The sequence below is a fragment of the Tamandua tetradactyla genome, chromosome 5 (assembly GCF_023851605.1).
Source record: "Tamandua tetradactyla isolate mTamTet1 chromosome 5, mTamTet1.pri, whole genome shotgun sequence".
Classification (NCBI taxonomy): Eukaryota; Metazoa; Chordata; class Mammalia; order Pilosa; family Myrmecophagidae; genus Tamandua; species Tamandua tetradactyla.
Window position 1 is genome coordinate 114,205,776 of NC_135331.1, and position 21,806 is coordinate 114,227,581.

Here is a 21,806-nt window from a genome sequence, read left to right on the forward strand (position 1 = left end):
TCCACCAACAACCTGAATGCAAAGACTCATACTCAGTGCTCTGCAAGGCAAGCTTGCCATTCCAGGACCTGCTTCCATACAGCTTCCAACCTGATGAAGTGGCTAAATTCCATGGGGATTTAGTTTGGTTTTGTCAATTACTAGTATGTTTTCCTGTGATTCTTATTATTGTTAATCCTAAAGTTAACTTAGTTGTAATCAGGACTTCTCTTATTTTCTTGAATTTATTTGCTTGCTTATTTATTTATCTAGCTATCTATTTATTTATTTATCTATTACATGGGCAGGCACCGGGAATTGAACCCGGGTCTCCGGCATGACAGGCGAGAACTCTGCCTGCTGAGCCACCGTGGCCTGCCCTTGGATTTATTTTTACTTTGACAGGAATAGTGAATATTTAATAGAAAGTCCACAATGCTCACTTTTACATATCGTTATATTCAAATTTATTCAAAGATAAGATCACCCAGCATCATTGTGGAGCAGTCTACATAAATAATATAACTGATATTTCAAACCTACATGAAATACATCCCAGCATAATTTGCATAGGTTGCAGGAGTGTTTTTGTTAACGTGATCCTCTTGTTCCTCTTCTCACTCTTTGCTTGATACATTTTTAGTATTTCTGGAAATGCTTTTCAGTTTAGCAGATAGAATTTGAGCCACTTCAACTTTCAAAACAGCCAGGAAAAAAGTTAACCAAAAAAAAAGCAATTTATGAAAATGCCCTGAATCAATGGGAAATAGCTTATTTCATGAATTAAAAGCTGTCTTAATATTTTTAGGATGACAATGTTTTTTTTTTTGGCAATTATAAAAATGAATTCTGGTACATGTACCAATCTATTCTTACTACTGCAACTTAGACAGCAAGTTGAAAATAGTACTTTATATTTCTCAATCGCTGAGTAGTACCATGCTGGGTTTAACTACAACCGATGAAAGGGAAACTATGGTAAACTGGATGCATGTAACAAACATAGGAATTCATATTTTTCCAGGATATGGCATATTGCCACTGACCACAGCCTCCTGGAACACGATAAAGTCATTGAAATAGTTAACAGATGTTAACCATACTTGAAATATAAAAAGTTCTACTGCTAAAAATTATGTAGGGTCAAATGGAGATTTGGCTCTTGGTCCATAACTTAACTGATCTGGCAAATGGAAAGTGGAGATGCAGAGGCATAACACATAATATTCAGGCCACACACTTTGCACACTATGCAGGGGCTCATAAACTACTGACAATATGGACACTGTGCTAAGCCAGCTTGATTAAGTATTAACACAGTATTTGATACTTAAGGAAATCTGAAGTCAATTTTCATGTCTACTAAATTAAAAAGTTATTTTTATAAGAGAAAAAAGAGTAGCCTTTTTCAAAATTCAAAAGCATGTCTACATGTTGTATTATTTAGTTTTGTGTTGTAATTTACCTGATGACTGGTACTGCTTTCCGTTGACTTCATAATCTATCCAGCAATATTCTTTTTAAAAAGCATCTCTTTTCCACTTTTGTCTATTACTTTGCATTTCAGAACAATCTGACAGTAATGATTATCAGATGAATACAAGTAGAAGAAACAGATCTTCTTGACCTTAAGTGATAAATTCGTTCAAGTCAAGCATTGAAGGAGGCTTGTGCTACTTTAGAGTTTGTGGTTTTATTCACAGCTTTGCAAATAAAGTCACCAGCTTCCATCACTTTGTAAAGATTCACTCCCTGGTGAGGGAAAGAGGGGATACCAGGAGAAAAGAGGGATTAGGGAGAAAGATGACAAAACAGATTCCTCTTAATACTATGAAGAGTTACTTGGACATTTAATATTACTAACAAAATGTTGCTCATTACAAACTTTTGGGCAACTCTGAATCATTGGCTAGCACCTTAGATTGTTCTGTTTTATTAAAACATATCTTTCATCTGACCCCTATACAAAGTCTAGGGAAAACTCAGTGTAATTCAGGTTGGTATCTAAATTCTAGGAATGGAACTTGAAACAATCTGTAAAATATCAGTAAAGGACAATTATGCTGATAATGAATTAGAGGAATTTAAAGATAAGAATTAACAGGGGGGGAAAACACCCTCTTTATAAAGAAACAAATGAGAAAACCATAAGGAATGCAGAAAAGGTAAATGCATATTTATTAACCATATTCAGAGGTTGAGGGCCAAGTAAAATGAAGTAGCATTTAGTACACATCTGGACCATGTTTGCCTGAGAGGTTGTACATATGACAATATAAATAGGATCAACAAAGGTTTAGGTAAATCCATAGATAGCAGATAACATAGTTGGGTATCAAGTCCAACTTCAGGACATGTTCCTCATTTCTCAGGCTAGGTGTAAGTGGAAGGTCACCATCGGGGTCTCCACCCAGCTCCTTGGCTGTCACCATTAGAAACAGACAATTAGGTAGATTAACTAGAGATTTGGCCCTCCTGCAATATTTCATAAACTCTTCTGTCCTCTCTCAACACGAATTAGGGAAAATGTAAGTTTAAAATTTAACAAACCCAGTCTTTACTATTTAGGAACTACTTATAGTATTTATACAAATTTGTCTTTTTTTTACTCAATTACTCATTTACTTTTGTACTGCTTTTCATAACAATGATCATCATTTTGGAAGACATAGACATTTTATGATAACTACTTACTTCTCTCTAGAAACTCCTGGAGCATTATTTCCTTGCTTTCTACTTCTCGTTCTTCAAGAATGATCAAGAAAAATATTTTGTAAACTGATATTTGCAAATGATTTTATTCTCAGGATACTAACATTTGTCTTGGTTTGCAACATTTAGTTTTGCTAAGGTAATGGTGATAGGTAAAAAAATCTGTCAGGCAACTTTTAGTTTAATACCCTTAATTAATGTATTATATTTTAAAAATAATTAGCTACATGGGTCTTTCAATTTTGAATTCACATCCAGCAAAGGATTACAGGAGGATTTCAATCACTAATGATCGTCCTCACTTTCCAAGAATTCCATTTATAACAATTATTTAGTGAAATTTCTTGAGCTAATACAAATGAAGAATTCAGTTTTGGCCTTTCTCTACTATTTTATTTAAATAACAGATGGCATTATGAATTCATATTGCATTTACTCTTAAATCATTTAACAGGTTCTTAACTATGTCATGTACCATGATAGATTTGGGGGAGTCCAGAATCTTAAGTAGAATATGGTTTGTGTCCTCAGGGTGCTTACTCTTAGGCAGACAACATGGCACCCATAAACAGGAAGTTTTGCACTCTAGTTAAAGCCACTGATAGAAATACACCCAAATAATTATGAAGGTGGAAGTGTGACAGTCAGACCAGTGTGTAAAAAGGAGTGGAGAGGGGTGTCAAGGAAGGATACCAGGAAAGTTAAATCCCAACTTGAGTCGTACACGGAGAGTATGACCCAGAGAGGAAGGAGGTAGGTGGGATGTTGCAGGCAAAGAAAAAGCACTACAAGACATGTGAGAAATACTGTGGCATGCACAGAGATTGATGGGCAGTGATGATTGAAAAAGGCATAAAAAGGCCAGATTGCACAACAAAAAAAGCACAGACTTGCTTTTCATGAAATAAGAATCCATTGCTGGGTGTTCAAGGTGAGTGCAGCATAACATATTTGCATTTGAGATGATATCCTCTGATGGTACCAGGAAGGATGAGTTAAAAGCCAAGTCTGAGCCAGGCAGACTCAATGTGGAGGCTGGAGGCTCAGAGAAGAGATAAGGGCCTATGATAATGTAGTCATAGTAAGGGTAGCAAGGAAGGGACAAATTTCTGAAATATTTAAGAAGTTGAATCAGTGGTTTACGATAATTGAATGGATAGGAAAGTTATAGTAATATTGGATTTCACATAGAATCTTTTCTAGTTGGGTAACTGGTTGAGTTATGACTTTCACTCAATGAAACAATTGTTATTCATTTTGAAATTCTTAGGATGGGGACATGTTTTATTTTCATTTGCACCACCTAGAACATGGCCTGACAGATATTAAGCAGCAGCTGTCATTAAATGTTCAGGAAAGGACCTAGTCTCATCAGTTTCTATTATGGTCAGATACTTTTGATAAAATGATTAAGCCACTTAGTAAAAGAAATAACATTTATTCCTAACCAGAGAAGATGAGAAGATAGGCAATGCCCTTTTGTATCTAGTGACAAGTAAAATCATTATTTCTCAAATAATCATTGAGCATCTCTATACAAAAGGTACTGAGTATGAATTAGCTGTAATAACTGTTCTCTTGCTGCAGCTAGACACTAGAAATTTACAAGTTACAAATTTCATGGTAGGGTCAGATTAGAGACATTGCAGTTAGCATGAGAATACTGAGGAAAGTCACTTAATAGTTTGGGACTGGGAGTTAAAGAGAGACCAAAAGATTTTTTGTAGATAGTAGTGCCTTACTTGAGTTTTTTTTTTTTTTTTTTTTTTTTTCACACATGGGCAGGCACCGGGAATCAAACCCAGGTCCTCTGGCATAGTAGGCAAGCATTCTGGCCTGCTGAGCCACCGTGGCCCACCCTTACTTAAGTCTTAAAGACTGCCAGGTAGAGTGAAGTATCGGGTGTGCGGCCATTCCAAGTGATGGCAAAATTATGAGCAATACAGGTGAATTAAATTACACTCAACTATAAAAGAGTGAGGCAAAAGGAGAGGAGAGGAAGTGACGGATAAATCCATTTTGTAATCAAGACAATGCTTTTACATCATACAAAGCATTTTAAACGTTGAATCATCTATGGATAGTTTGCTTGTCTTTTTATTTTTTCCCCTACAAATTTACCCAATAAACTGACAGCTTATTTTAATTAGCATATTGCAAAATGAGGTGCTAATTTAGGAGCACTTGACTTCAGGTAGTACTCGTAAAGCAGTTTGCTTACAGTTCAATGTCTCACATGTTAAGTAGTATTAAGTTCTTTTCTTCCACTGACCATTTCAAAAGTTCCCTAGGCACTTTTCCAGACCTACCTAATTGTTATTGTGAGAAAATAAGGATCTCACTTTACCCCTAATTAAGCATCCATGCAGGAAAACAACCAAACAGGCAAAAAACAACTGTAAAATGTAACAATCATAACAACAAAGTCATAGGCTGTAGCTCACAAACCAGGTAATATGTTTAGAAGGACTTTGAAGGTCATGAAGTACCATAAAAATGCTGAATGAAAGCATTATTGGTGATTGAGCTGTAACTTTATAACACCCACTAAATACCATTTCCTTGGTATTTTCCCATTGTGCATTTTGGGAAATAGCAAAAGTGTAATAAATTTTGACCTCAACATTGCTTCCCAAATCTTAGAAGCATTCCAGATTGGGGCTACAAGGAATCTATAAATATTAAAAGTCAAAGCAACTTACTGTATTAAGCCCCAGGCCATTAAGCATATATATCAAATCCTCGGTGGCTACATTCCCAGAAGCACCTTTTGCATAAGGGCAACCACCTAATCCGGATACTGCAGAGTCCACCACACTAATCCCCATCTGGAAAACAAAGGAAAACACCTAAGTCTTGTGTATTCATGGCATATAAATTGTTGAATTTCTATTTAACTTATGGCAATGAGCAAATAAGCAAAAGCTGAATGCTCTACCCAAACATTCACTTACTCACCACCTGCTGCTACCATAATCCCTAGGGTGCTGAATTTTTGCCTGGCTAATCTTGTCTCTAGCATTTATGGAAACTTTGCTAAGCAACTCAGGAAACAGAATGATAATATATTAAAATTAAATGGTGTTATTTGTTGCCACTAGCACAGCTATAGGTGGTGGAGCCTGATGTAAAATAAATTTACTCCCAGGTTCTGCATATTTTCCAACCAAGTCTGTAGGATCATCCTATAGCCACTGCATAACCAACATAAAATAGCTGCAATGTTATAACTCAAAATCAAGGTGCATTAGAACACTAATGTCTGTGGCAGGTGGAGATCACTGTGTTTGAAACAGGATTTTATGGGTTCAATTCACCCACTCAATTCATTCAGTCTTTATCGGTCCATTGTTCTGCACACAAAACTTAACTCTGCTGCTTTGGGAGAAGGGAAGACACAATGAAGAAACATGATACACACTGTACCCATTTGAAACTTTTATAGACCACTGAAAAACCATGTTTCAATCCTGATCCAATCTTGTGGGCCAGACCTATTGTTTAGGGTGGGAAACTGATTGGATTATTTCCTTGGAGATGTGACATGCCTAATTTTGGATGTGGACTTTTGATTAGATGGAGATGTGACTCCACCCATTCCGGGTGGGCTTTGATTAGTTTACTGGAATCCTTTGAAAGAGGAAATATTTTGGAGAAGGCTCAGAGCCAATACAAGAAGTTTGGAGATGCAGAAAGAAAACACCCCCGGGGAAGTTGTTTGAAACCAGAAGCCAAGGACCCCAGCAGATGCCACCCATATGCCTTCCCAGCTGACAGAGGTGTTCTGGATGATCAGCATTTCTTGAGTCAAGGTAACGTTTACTGGATCCTTCAGTTTGGACATTTTTATGGTCTTAGAACTGTAAACTGTAACTTAATAAATTCCCTTTATAAGAGCCAATCCACTTTTGGCATATTGCATTCTAGCAGCATTAACAAACCAATACACCCACCACTAACAATAATAACAGCTTGCATTTATAGGTTCTCACTACGTGCTGAATACTACTCACAGTACTTCCTAAGTATTAACTCACAATCATAACAACAACTACGAGGTAGAGACTATTATTTCATTTCCAAATCATAGATGAGGAAATTCAAAGAAGAGGGTCAAGCGATTTGCCCAAGTTCATCATCTTGTAATTGGAGTCCTCTGACTCTAGAAAGTTCACACTCCACGATGATTTACAGCCTCTAGAAATACACAGGTTGGTATATAATTATGTGGTGGGGATATCAGAGATGGAGGATATCTGAATGAGATGGACAAGCTGTGGAAGACATGAATATTATGAGTCCGAGAAGGGTCATGGGGATCAGATTTGGATAACAGGTGAAGAAGAGAGGAAGGGCATATCATTTCTCAACTGTGAAGGTTAAGAATGTGGCCACCAGAAGCTATCCGGGGGTCTATCCTTAGTTCACTCTTGGCGGTTGAAGAAAATGTAACATAACTTCCTCTGGAAACAGAGACCATAGACAGTCTTCAAGATCAGTGGTTCTTAAGATTTAGCTGTATCAGAATCACAGATTGCTGGGCCACATCCCCCAAGTTTCTATTTCAGGAAGTTTGGGTTGGAACCTAGAAATGTGAGTTTTTAACAAGATAACCAGGTGATAGTGCTGCTGTGAAAGGGACCACACATCTATTTTTATAAAATTTAAACTTCAGAATAGTTCCCAATTTTCAGAAAATTTGTGAAGATAGTACAGCATTTTTCCATATATTTCACACTCAATTTCTCCAATTCTTAATATCTTACAATGCTATGGTAATTTGTCACAACTAATGAACCAATATCGAGACATTACTGTTAACTAAAGTCCATACTTTATTCAGATTTCCTTAGCTTTTATCTAATGCCCTTTTTCTCTTCAAAGATCCCACCTAGGACACCAGACTGCTTTTAGTAGTCATGTCTCCTCAGGCTCCACTGGGCTGTGACAGTTTGTCAGAGCTTTTTTTATTTTATTGACTTTGACAGCCTTAAGGAGAACTTGTCATATTTTGTAGACTGTTCTTCAATTTGGTTTTATCTGATGTTCTTTTCATGATTAGACTGGAGTTATTGGTTTGTGGGAGAAAGAAAACAGAGATGAAGTGGCATTCCCAACACATAATATGAAGGGGACATTCTTGCTACATGATTTATGACAGATGATATTAACCCTGATCACTTGGCTGCTGCAATTTTGCCAGGGTTCTCCACTATAAATTCACCCACCCTCTTTCCATACTGTACTCTTTGGAAGGAAGCCATTACCTGTAGCCTACATTTTAAGGGTTAGGGAGAACCTATATATATATTATGTGGGATTCTTCTGTATATGAGATCTACTTTCCCCATTTATTTATTCATTCAGTCATTTTTATTTATATCAGAAGAAACTCAAGGATACTTATTTTATATTTTTGGTTTATAATCCAAAACTGCTTTATATGCTTTGTTCCTCAAATTGTTTTGAGCTTTGGCTGTTGGGAACACTTTCAGTTGGCTCCTGTTTCCCTTTGAGATGCCAGATGGGCCATATTATTTGAACCGCTCTTGTTGATTTCCCTTGCCAGACTGGAGAGGATGTTTCCAAGTTTTGCAGGGGCAGAATTACAATCCAATTAGCCCTGGGATTCTTTGGGACCTAAGATAGGTTTATAACATATAGACTGCTTTTACACCTCCATGTCTTTTCATTATATTTCTCAACATGGGAGGCTCCCAAAAGTGTTCCTTTTATTATCAGACTTTCCTCAAATTATGATCTGACAAGTTCAGTCATGTCCAAGTGTAGCTAGGATTGAGTGCCACTGCCTTTTCTGTCTCTTCAAGTGATAGAATAAATTCCACTGAGTGGAATTGCAAACATCCATTGATCTCAGCCATTCCTTTTCCAAACATTCCTTTCTAGGAATATTTCATGAAATCCTAATAAGTAGGCAAGAAATAGAAAAGAAATACATATATAGGTGGGTGCATGTGCACTACCGATGATACACACAGACACACATCTATATAGAGAGATGTTCATCCCAGTACTGTTTATAAGAATAAAATTCGAAAACATACCTAATGTTTCACAATGGGGAATTATATTACAAATTAGAGTGTAACTATAAAACGGAGTGACAAAAAATTATGTGAGTGCATAGTTAAGAAAAATAAATAGGTTAGAGGATACTATATGAGCATATAAAGTTATTATACCTTTTTAGAAAACCCAGAAAAATCCACAACAAAATTAATAGAGCTAATAAATGAGTACAGCAAAGTAGCAGGCTACAAGATCAACATTCAAAAATCTGTAGCTTTTCTATACACTAGTAATGAACAAGCTGAGGCGGAAATCAAGAAACGAATCCCATTTACAATCGCAACTAAAAGAATAAAATACCTAGGAATAAATTTAACCAAAGAGACAAAAAACCTATATAAAGAAAACTACAAAAAACTGTTAAAAGAAATCACAGAAGACCTAAATAGATGGAAGGGCATACCGTGTTCATGGATTGGAAGACTAAATATAGTTAAGATGTCAATCCTACCTAAATTGATTTACAGATTCAATGCAATACCAATCAAAATCCCAACAACTTATTTTTCAGAAATAGAAAAACCAATAAGCAAATTTATCTGGAAGGGCAGGGTGCCCCGAATTGCTAAAAACATCTTGAGGAAAAAAAACGAAGCTGGAGGTCTCGCGCTGCCTGACTTTAAGGCATACTATGAAGCCACAGTGGTCAAAACAGCATGGTATTGGCATAAAGATAGATATATCGACCAATGGAATCGAATAGAGTGCTCAGATATAGACCCTCTCATCTATGGACATTTGATCTTTGATAAGGCAGTCAAGCCAACTCACCTGGGACAGAGCAGTCTCTTCAATAAATGGTGCCTAGAGAACTGGATATCCATATGCAAAAGAATGAAAAAAGACCCATCTCTCACACCCTATACAAAAGTTAACTCAAAATGGATCAAAGATCTAAACATTAGGTCTAAGACCATAAAACAGATAGAGGAAAATGTTGGGAGATATCTTATGGATCTTACAACTGGAGGTGGTTTTATGGACCTTAAACCTAAAGCAAGAACACTGAAGAAGGAAATAAATAAATGGGAGCTCCTCAAAATTAAACACTTTTGTGCATCAGAGAACTTCATCAAGAAAGTAGAAAGACAGCCTACACAATGGGAGACAATATTTGGAAACGACATATCAGATAAAGGTCTAGTATCCAGAATTTATAAAGAGATTATTCAACTCAACAACAAAAAGACAGCCAACCCAATTACAAAATGGGAAAAAGACTTAAACAGACACCTACCAGAAGAAGAAATACGGATGGCCAAGAGGCACATGAAGAGATGCTCAATGTCCCTGGCCATTAGAGAAATGCAAATCAAAACCACAATGAGATATCATCTCACACCCACCAGAATGGCCATTATCAACAAAACAGAAAATGACAAGTGCTGGAGAGGATGCGGAGAAAGAGGCACACTTATCCACTGTTGGTGGGAATGTCAAAGGGTGCAACCACTGTGGAAGGCAGTTTGGCGGTTCCTCAAAAAGCTGAATATAGAATTGCCATACGACCCAGCAATACCATTGCTAGGTATCTACTCAAAGGACTTAAGGGCAAAGACACAAACGGACATTTGCACACCAATGTTTATAGCAGCGTTATTTACAATTGCAAAGAGATGGAAACAGCCAAAATCTCCATCAACAGAAGAGTGGCTAAACAAACTGTGGTATATACATACGATGGAATATTATGCAGCTTTAAGACAAGATAAACTTATGAACCATGTAATAACATGGATGGACCTAGAGAATATTATGCTGAGTGAATCCAGCCAAAAACTAAAGGACAAATACTGTATGGTCCCACTGATGTGAACGGACATTCGAGAATAAACTTGAAATATGTCATTGGTAACAGAGTTCAGCAGGAGTTAGAAACAGGGTAAGACAATGGGTAATTGAAGCTGAAGGGATACAGACTGTGCAACAGGACTAGAAACAAAAACTCAAAAATGGACAGCACAATAATACCTAATTGTAAAGTAATCATGTTAAAATACTGAATGAAGCTGCATCTGAGCTATAGGGTTTTTTTTGTTTTTGTTTGCTTGTTGATTTGTTTGTTGTTGTTGTTTTTTACTATTACTACTACTTTTATTTCTTTTCTTTATATTAACATTTTATATCTTTTTCTGTTGTGTTGCTAGTTCCTCTAAACCGATGCAAATGTACTAAGAAACAATGATCATGCATCTATGTGATGATGTTAAGAATTACTGAGTGCATATGTAGAATGGTATGATTTCTAAATGTTGTGTTAATATCTTTTTTTTTCCGTTAATAAAAAATAAAAATAAAAAATAAAAATAAAAAAAGTTATTATACCTTTTATTGTTTATTGTTTTTTTTTTTTTGCATGGGTAGGCACCGGGAATTGAACACGGGTCTCCAGTATGGCAGGCGAGAACTTTGCCTACTGAGCCACCACGACCTGCCCATTTTTTAAAAAAATGAGCCTATTCCATTTTTAAAAAAAAAGAAAAACAAGATTTAGATGATATATCAAACTACTAACAGAGCTGACCACTAGGTAGTGTCATTATAGGTAATTTAGTTTATTTTCATTCTTTTCTAATGCCCCACAAAAAAATCAATTATATATATAAATAAAATGAGAAAAAGAAAGGTTTCTGTAAATTTTAGCTTATAGTCAAATGATAATAAACCTAAGAATGAGAGTACGTAAATCCAATACTCTGAATTTCCTGGTTACATCATCATTTTCTAACTGCTTTTTCATGGGTCTAAGATGCAGGGTTAATATGCAGACATAATCTAGAGAAGATTAATTTTACCTGGAAAGTAGTCTTTCCCTCCCTTATGCCTAGTATCAGATTAGCTCTACACAGAGATATTCTTTCAGTAAATTCTTTTCTCTAATTGCTTGAACCAATTCTAAGTGCAATATATAAGTTAAAGTTTAAATAAACAAATTTAAAAGGAGTTTATTCAATTGTATGTTACCTATGAAATAGAACATTAAGATATTAGTTCCTTTTAATATCTCTTTTAAAAATCACAGTACTTCTTTAACATTTCCTTTTATGCAAGGTCCTGTAAATCATGTCTTCTAGTAAATGTATAATTCTCTTCTTCATAAATAAAGATCTACTCAATGGAAAATGTTACCCATATACTAAATTACTATGCTCCCTATTCTAAACAAGCTGATTTGGAAATTTCTAGTTGTAATTGCCTAATGCAAATTGATGTTAACGTGTATTTCCTTCACATCTACCTTTCTATCCCTTTAGAAAGATCTACGACATAAACCAGTTTTTAAAACTGCCTAGAAACATTATTTCTTCTCTTCATCAGTTCTTTATGGGAAATGTAGGGAATAGATATGTATTCCACTATTGAAATCATGGCATTGAAATAAATTTCATCACATTTACTATTAATTGATCATACATTTGAAGAAAAATGTCGTGCTACTTAAGTGGATTTTATCACATATGAGATTATGTTCATTGAAAGTTTATTTCCTACCTTTCCTCATCAAATACAAACACTGTTTGCAGCTTCCTCTCTCTCTCTGTGTGTGTGTGTGTGTGTGTGTGTGTGTGTGAAGGCATACAAATTAAAGCATTTGTGGCATTTTATTTCACAAGCCCAAAGCATCTCTGATAGTTTGTCTTTTTTTGAATAAAAGTACATCTTTAGATGAGTAACCACAAGGTGGCAATATAGCACCAAAAGCCACAAAATTAAAGCCTAGAAGTTACAATCCCACTGTGTTCCAGCGGAACAAAATGGCAAACACATAAATAAATAGCTTTATATTAGTCAAACATTCTTTTAAAATAAGGAAGCTTCTAATAATGGTATAGAGCACATGAAACTGGGTTCAATATGTTCAGTGCATTTGTGTTTATCCTTCCTTTGACTTCAAAATGTTTATCAAGCACATTGTGTCTGCCAGGGACTTAGCAAACATTAAGCCCTACCACTCATGGATCTTAGCATTAGAAATTAAAATGACTAAATATTTGTCATTGAGAAGTGGCTTACTAATATCAAATGAGAAGCAACTCTTTCTAAAGTGTAGGGAACTAATGCTCCCTAAAATAAAACAAACCTGGAATTCAAAGGACAAGGGGTTCTTGGCTCTTGCTTTTCCTTGAAGCTCATGATTAAAGCTTCCAACCCACGAGTCCAACACATGATCAACCTTGTGAGTTCGATTCCAGGTGCTGTTTCCACTAGCGCTCTCCAGATATGTGCTTGGACTTACAGAGCTGAAGAAAACAGATAAAATACTAATAGTTTTCTGGAAGGCGGTCAGTTGCTGTACATATGTCATGGGATCTCTCTTCTGTACTGTCAACTTGGGTGAGCTCTGAGGAGTATTAATTTTGCATAGTGCTTGGATGTTCAGATTGTGTCAATATGCTAATTGAAAGAAAGGATTATTTTGACTTTTTACTTGCATCATCGGACATTCCACAAATGGAAGTGAGAAATAGAAGAAGAACAAGATTGATAAATAATTCTGCACAATGTATAATCCTCTATCTAGTCATTATTTTGAAATATTAAATGAAATAATAAAATTTTAGGTACTGAAGTTACCAAAGTCTCAAGAAACAAGAATTTTGGTAATGTTATTTTTCAAAATACACCTATTTTTTCCCATTTAAGACAAAAATTTCCTTTAAAATCCCTAATAATGTTAGATTTAACTGAAAATGACAAGAAAATTTCTGATAGTAGAGATGAGAAGCTATTCTTTTTTAGATTTAAGTTACTCAAAGGTAAAAAGTGAAGGAAATATACATATATTTTAAAATGTTTAAATGAACTCATTTTCCCAAAATATGCTCTCTACAATTTGTTCCTCAAAGCCAATTTTCCTCCAGACAAAGGAAGGCAATTGCCCATGCATGAGATGTTACTTCTCTTGTGGCAGGCCAGACATGACCAATAGCTCACAGAACTCTTTCCAAAAGTCCAGATTTTGCTTTAAGAAGTTTCTTAGCCAGTACGCTAAATAGCTGCTACATGGTTCACTCTTTTTCGCCTTAGCACATCTAATGACATAGATTATACTCTTACCTCAATTTGCTAACCTTCAATTTGAGATTGAAATGGAAAGTGTGCAAAGAAGGGGGTAAGACAATGGCAAAACAGATAATAAGGAAATTCTCAATTTTACTAAGACCTGAGAAAGTAATAAATTATATTAGCTAACATTTATGGAATACTTATGTTTTGGTTCGTTAGTGCTGCTGGAATGCAATATAACAGAAATGGGTAGGCTTGGCTTTTATAAAGGGAATTTATTACATTACAAGTTTATAGTTCTAACACCATAAAAATATCCAAACTAAGGCATCCAGATAAAGATATCTTGAGTCAAGAAAAGCAGATCTGGAAAGGCACGAAGCTGGTATCTACTGGTCCTTTGGCTTCTGGTTTCAAACAGCTTCTCTGCGGGCATTTTCTTTCTGCATTTCCAAACATCTGGATCTCATGTTGGCTCTGAAGCTTTTTTCCAAAATTGTTCCTTCCTAAAGGACTCTAGTTAGTGGTCCACCTTGAATGAGTACAGATGTATCTCCATGAAAGTCACCTAATCAAAAGTTCCTACCCCCAATTGTGAAGATCAAATCTCCATGGAAACAACTTTATAAAAACATCCCACCCAACACTATTGAATAAGGATTAAGAGCATGGCTTTTCTAGGGTACACAACAATTTTAAACCATCATGGCTTATTTTGTCATAGACATTGTGCCACAAATGTCACATAAATTCAGTGTGAACTGAGTAGTCATACAAGCCCATTTTACTGATGAGGAAGCTGAGACTCAGAGAAGGTAAAGCAGTAAGCCCTGCCTTATGCAGTTAAATATGAAACGGAGGAATAATCCAAACCCAGTTCTAAGCTGGATCATTTAACAGCTATGTGCTCCTGCCTAAATTTAATACTAAATATTTCATAAGCAGTGACTACACACTAGTATTTTACTACACACTTGACATATATTGTTTCACTTAGTCCACAAAACAACTTCAGAGGAAGGTCTGAGTAAATCAAAAGACTTCATTTTCTTATGAGACTTTCTTCAATATTCTGAAGTTTCTATATAACATAGAAACATCCACAAGACACTAGAGAAAGGAAGTGTTTGTTGGCCCAATAACTGTATTTCCAGCAAGTTTGCCTAAGGGAATATCAAATACGAGAAATGATCACATAGATGTATGTTCAAGGACAAATATTCTTTGTAGGATTATTTCTAATAGTAGAAAAAGTATATGAATTAAACGTCCAACAATAGGGATATAGTTATAAATTATGTAAGATAGACTTATGAAGCAATAAAATATTTTTAAAGAATATTTAATGTATAGAAAGATGATAATTATGAAGTGGAAAATAAAAAGAAAGACTATTTATGGTGCAATTCACATTTTTTCTGGATTTTTTCAGTCATGGAATAAATATATATGACTCATGTTATTAGGACAAATGAACTTTATTAAAAATGTATACACTTCTTTCACAAACACTCCCTTCTCAAGAAGTATGATATATCCAAAAGTACACTGATCTACTTCAGCCTTTATTTTCTCATTTCTTGGCTTCAAATCAAATTCTTTAGATAATTCCACTCAGAATCATCTATATTTTCTTATCCTTGAGTGATGATTATCCCTATTACTTTACTTCTTCAGTAGCCATTCACTCTTTCTAGTCCACTGGCACAAAATAATCAGATCAATGTTTCTTAAACTTTGATGAGCCTATGACTTTATTTAATTGGGCTGAAGTGGGGCCTGAGAATCAGCATTTCTAAAAATTACCAGACTGTGCTGAAGCTGTGGGTCCCCAGATCCTACTTGAGTGACAAGGAAGAAAACAACTTATGTCAACTTCCTGCTGCAGTTACAACGGTAGCTTTCCCCTGCTAAATGTAGTGTTTCTCGGAATGAGATCAGCTGAGTGCCAGAATCGTCCAAGATTCTAGTTTAAAATGTAAATGTCCTTGCTCTACTTTAAAATCTGATATTTGTTTCCTTATACAGCCCAATAACATATTGTTGCAAACCCCAAGATGACTTTCGTGGACAATAAAGTTAGAAAATCTCTAACCTTTTGATTTAGATATTCAATGTAACAAATATTTGAATATCTATTTCATGTATTTGGTAAAGAGATACCTTTACCAAAAATTTGCTTCATCTTCTTTTGGGACTCTCAGCTAGATGACATGACCAAGCTGCCCTTGTGGTCAGGTGCTCCCATATGACTGTATGTTACTCACCAGTATGTGAACAAGTGATGCAGGCTATTTCTAGAACAAATCTTTTCAGAAACTAAACACTTCCTTCCTATTTCATAGCTTAATGCAGATGACAATGAGGCCCTAGGGAAAGGTGACTCACAAAATGGAAGAGCTTGGGTCCCTGAATGACCACATGGAGAAGATATGCTCATTGACAAGAAACATGTGCATTGACTGTTAAATGAGCGATAAACAAGCATTCATGTGCTTGAAACATAATTCATTTAGGGATGTAATATATTATAGCAGTGTGGCCATTATAACTAATACACCATCTGATATGACTGGATTAAAATCTAACATCTTGCTAGTTGTTTTCTATTTGCTCCATCTGTTCTTTGTCTTGTTTTCCCTCTTTTTCTGCCTTCACTTTTGTTAATTTTTTTTTAATGATTCCACTTAATCTCTTTTATAGCTTTATCTATACCTCTTCCTTAAATTGTTTGGTATTCTTCCCTAGGGTCTATAATTTGCATATTTAATTATTCATAATCTCTCTTCAAATAATATTTTACTATGTCACATGTGGAATAAGGACTTTACAATAATATATGCCCGATTCCTTTCACACATCCTTTATGCTATTGTTTCTTTCCTTTTGTTTTTATTGGGCTAAGCTCATAATACAATACTTCTCTTTTTGCTTTAGACAGCCAACTATCTCTTAGAGCAATTAAAAATAAGAAAACAAACACCTATTTTAGCTTCATTTATTCCATTTCTGAGTTCTCTGAAGGAAATGCCTACAATAAGAATAGCAGCCAGTAAAGTCCAGGTTTTTGATGGACCTTTTTCGGATGTAGGTAGAGAAAGATAAGTTAGTGAGAGAGACAAGCAGTTCAGAAGAAGGAAGTCCAATGGCACAAACTGATGGGGGAAGAAATTTTCTAAACCCTTATAATCACATGTTGAATGCTGGAGGTGGTTAAGGAAAATGACAGCTCAGAAAATCCACTGGATTCACACCAGTGACAAATTTTGAGAAGGGTCCTTTCAGCAGAGTAGCAGGTCAGGGGAGGGTTAGCAAAACATCTGAAAACAAATGGATATTTTACAGCCAAGAACTTAAAAAATGATTTTCAGGAGACCAAACTCTAATTTGAACCAACTATACCACTTGTAAACTGTGTGATGTTGATCATATTACTATAATTCTTATTCCCCCAACTGTAAAATGGGTATAATGGTATTGATTTACAGGCTTGTTGAGGATTCTTGGAGATCGTTCATGGAAAGTGCTATCATAGGACTTGGTATATAGAGTGCATTTAACAAATGTTGGCTTTAAAAATATATATGGCAAGGGTATAGAGGAGATAGAAAAGACGACGGAAAAATCATGTTGGGGCAGATGTTGACAAGGGTATGCAAATGAAGAGATATCAGGCATATGTGAAGCATATAAGTCGGAAGCCATAAAGGCCAGAGCTAACTGAATGAAGGTAAATGGTGTCGTACATACAGGAGAAAAGTGACAGAGAAAAAAACTTTACAGAGATGGAAATGGGGATGGGATTAGGGCAGACATGGGGAAGCAAGCTAAAATACTGATAAGAAAAAAAGCTCTCCTTTGAAGTAGGGTGAAAGGAGGGGACAGACAGAGGTACAGGATATCATAAAGGAATAAGGACATTGAAGTAGCTGAAGAAAATAAATTGCCAGTCATATCAGCAACATAGTAATTGAGTTCACCTTCTGAGAATCCGGGAAAATGTTGGTCATCTCATTTCTAGTGCCCTGACGACTGCTTTTCTCCACCTGTTCTCACAACATTCTTTGGTGTGTGCACAAGGGATGGATGGAAATAATGGTAATGGGGCTGGTGAGGAGTGGGGGGGGCATATCAGTAAATCTGATGAAGACAGAACTCGCCATTTGTCTGTCATAAGAATCTGAAAATCACAGGTTTTTACAACTATATGATTTAGTCAAAATACTTTACATGAGCCTGTATTTAGAAAGAAGTAAAGCCCAGAGGTCTTGGGGAGTTTGCCCAAGGTCACAAAGGTAGTCAGCTAGAGAGATGGATTAAAATTTAGGCCTTTTTGTTTCTGGAGTTACATTGGTAGGGAGTTCATTACTTCCAGCACCAAAATGGATGTCAGTGGGAGGCCTATCTAATAATGTGAAAATACAGCTAAAAATTAGTAAATAAAAGGAAACAGAAAGAAGAAGAATTAAAAACACAGTGGTGCTGACAGAATAGTGATATTAATACAAACCATTGAGAGAATGTGAAGACCAACTTATTGAACAAAACCAAAGCAACAAACAATATATTAACCTCCTTCTGGAATATGCCCTCAGTATTTGCATAGTATCTGGAACATATGTTTATATTCAAATATTTTTGAAAAAAATGGTCAAACAAATCATATACATAGAAAAATAATTCATGCAAATCAGACCTAAGTTCAGGTATGAATATGTATGGTGATTGTATTAGTTAGGGTTCTCTAGAGAAACAGAATCAACAGGGAACACTTGCAAATATAAAATTTATGAAAGCGTCTCACGTGACCGTAGGAACGCAGAGTCCAAAATCCACAGGGCAGGCTGCAAAGCCGATGACTCCAATGGATGGCCTGGATGAACTCCACAGGAGAGGCTCACCAGCCAAAGCAGGAATGGAATCTGTCTCCTCTGAATCCTCCTTAAAAGGCTTCCCATGATTGGATTTAGCATCACTAATTGCAGAAGACACTCCCCTTTGGCTGATTACAAATGGAATCAGCTGTGGATATAGCTGACGTGATCATGACCTAATCCTATGAAATGTCCTCATTGCAACAGACAGGCCAGCGCTTGCCCAATCAGATGAACAGGTACCACAACTTGGCCAAGTTGACACCTGTCCCTAACCATGACAGTGATGAATGAACTCAACACGTTTCAATTAAAAGCACAACACGATGTACTAAGGACATGGAATAAATGAAACGTTTTAAACATTACTACCTATATTTCATCTCTAAACTTCCTCTGGGAAGTAGATTCTCATGAAGATGGGTTTTAAGAGAGCTGTTTGTTTGCTGGGTCTCTTTATTAATTTTGGCTGCAGCTGACTGGACCTAACTTGAGTCAGTCTTCAACCTCAGATTTTGGAACACAGACAAAACCAGAATCCATCTTTCCATGTGGTTGGATGTTTTGCATCTGAGCTATGGGTAGTCACTTTTTTCCCCACCAGCAATGGAGACTAGAAAAAGTCAGTCTGTAATGAGAGGGAAAATAAAACATAGTTGAATCAAAGTAACACACCTTGAATGCTTGACAGCTTTGAGTTCCTCCTGAGATCCAGCTTCATTCCTTCTCTAACTTTTGTTTTTTAACTTACATTTAATGACAGCTGAGTTAAGTGCTTTAAACTACACAATAATCTGAGAAAATTAGAACTAGTACTATCCTCCTCATTTTATAAATGAGGAAATTTAGGCGCAGATGGTTAATGGGATGTGCATAATATTAAATAGTTGAGAAGAGGGAAAGCTGAGATTCAAACTCAGGTGGTTCTGAATCTCTGTTCTTGACCTGTATTTATTTATATTTCCTCTCAGAAGATTCCACGAGGAACCACTGTATCTCCAAAATAGATTCACCTTTTGGCTTAAGTTTCCTTAAGTTGGCTGCCAAGAGTAGTTACGAACACACCATTGAGTTGATGATGTGGCAGAGAAGATATTCACAAATACAAAGAACTATAATACAAGATGGAATGTTGTCTTTACTATGAGAATTATTAAAAAAACAAGTATTCAGGAACATCCATGATATAGTTACTATATTTTATAGAGTAAGTAATAGTGTTATTGAGTTCATTCATCACCATACATATTCATACCTGAATTTAGGTCTGATGTTGCATGAATTACTTTTCTGTGTATATGATTTGTTCAACCATTTTTTTCAAATGGTGGAAGAAGAGGCTTGATGAGTAGTTTGGCTCTGAACTGGAATTTGAAGGATGCTGGCAAGGGTTGAGAGGAAGGTGAGGAAGGGATATTCTACAGAGAGGGAAGGGTTTGAGACAAGACATATATAATGAGACTTTTATTATAGAAGCTGTTGGAATTTGGCTGGGAATATAGTTTCTAATCATGTTAGGCCCTAAATGCCTTTTTAATTGGTATGAAATATATTCTATAATATTAAGAAATATTTAAGGTTTAGGAGAAAGCATACCATCATCAGAATTTCCTGTTTTATTTTTATTTCACTAGCAATGGAACAATAACTGAGATGGATAGATGGCTGAGGAATATATATGGGCAATAGTAGTTAGAAAACTGCAACTCATCTATGATGATGAGGCAGAAGGAGAAAAAGTTGTTTGCTAAGGAACAAATCTGAGATAAATATGAGGTAAAATGATTTCTTATAAATGAAGAATGATGGCAGGAAAAGATGGAATTAAGAAAAGTACTGTGATTTCTAGATTACCAATTGATGAATGGGGAGGATGATACATTATCTTGGGTGGGAGAGAGAATCAACTCTAGTGAAAGAGAAGAAATTGCCTTCTTGAAAATCATTATAGACTGTTCTAGTTTGCTAGCTGCCATAATGCAACACACCAGAGATGGATTGACTTTTAATAAAAGGAGATTTATTTTGTTAGTTCTTCAGAGGAAAGGCAGCTGACTTTCCACTGAGGTTCTTTCTTACGTGGGAGGCCAGGATGGTCTCTGCTGGTCTTCTCTCCAGGCCCCTGGGTTCCAACAACTCTCCCCGGGGTGACTTCTTTCTGCATCGCCAAAGGCCTGGGCTGAGCTGCAAGTGCTGAGATGAGGAATGCCGAGCTGCTTAGCAGTACTACATTGCGATCTCTCATTTAAGCACCAGACAATTAAGTCAAACGTCACTCATTGCAGCAGACACGCCTCCTAGCCGACTGCAGATGTAATCAGCAACAGATGAGGTTCACGTACCATTGGCTCATGTCCACAGCAACAAGACTAGGTATGCTCACCTGGCCAAGTTGACAACTGAATCTAACTAACACACAGACATAAAAGATTGGATGGTTCTTAAGGCATTCCTGATCGTTCAAAACTAAATTTAATTATACATTTTTTTTTTTGCATGGGCAGGCACCGGGAAGCGAACCCGGGTCTCCAGCATGGCAGGCGAGAATTCTGTCACTGAGCCACTGTTGCACCACTCCAAATTTAATTCATTTTATTTTACATTATATACCCAGTTCCACTTGCTCATGGGGTGATTTCATGGATCTTGTAATATTCATATTCATGGATAAGCATTCTTGTAACCCAAAGCATAGGTCTCCATTAAGCAGTAAAATAATTTCAAAAAGATTTGAAAAGTGCTTGGTGCTTCCTGGATCCCTAATAAGAGCCCAAGACTCCCCCTTTTGGCTGTGTTCATTGGAACTAATGAGTGATAGAAATTCTAGTTAGGTTTGTGGAAACTCCAGAGCAGAAGTGTTTTGGCTTCCCAAGGAGAAGGCTGGCAAGATAACATGACTCGTGGAATCTCCTCATCAGGGGCTGGGATGCCAGGCCATAGGGCCTGAATGAGGGGCCTGCAAATTTGGGATGCAATGCAGCCTCACAAATAAGGGGCACTCAAATCCCAAGAAAGGCAGAAACAGTTCTGGTGCACATGAAGTCTCTAGGTTAATGAACAGGAAGGTGAAGGGAATATGGGCCATCAACCATAAACCATGGTTGGTATAATATCACAAGGACAGAAGCTGAACAGGCTGAATAG

At 36.3% G+C, this 21,806-nt stretch overlaps 1 protein-coding gene across 2 annotated transcripts in view; it reads right to left on the minus strand.

Moving 5' to 3' along the window:
- Window positions 1-472: 472 nt before the first annotated feature.
- HMGCLL1 (3-hydroxy-3-methylglutaryl-CoA lyase like 1) overlaps window positions 473-21,806 on the minus strand; it is a 152,380-nt gene continuing 131,046 nt past the window's right edge. Inside the window, exons 8-9 of one of the 2 annotated variants that reach the window (XM_077159236.1) lie at window positions 5,394-5,519; window positions 473-1,731 (exon numbers count right to left, since the gene is read on the minus strand). In XM_077159236.1, coding sequence (XP_077015351.1) covers window positions 1,630-1,731; window positions 5,394-5,519 — 228 coding nt within the window. In that variant the 3' untranslated portion in view covers window positions 473-1,629. Of the gene's footprint in view, window positions 1,732-2,224; window positions 2,402-5,393; window positions 5,520-21,806 lie in introns of those variants that run through there. The other variant, XM_077159237.1, reaches the window with a different exon arrangement.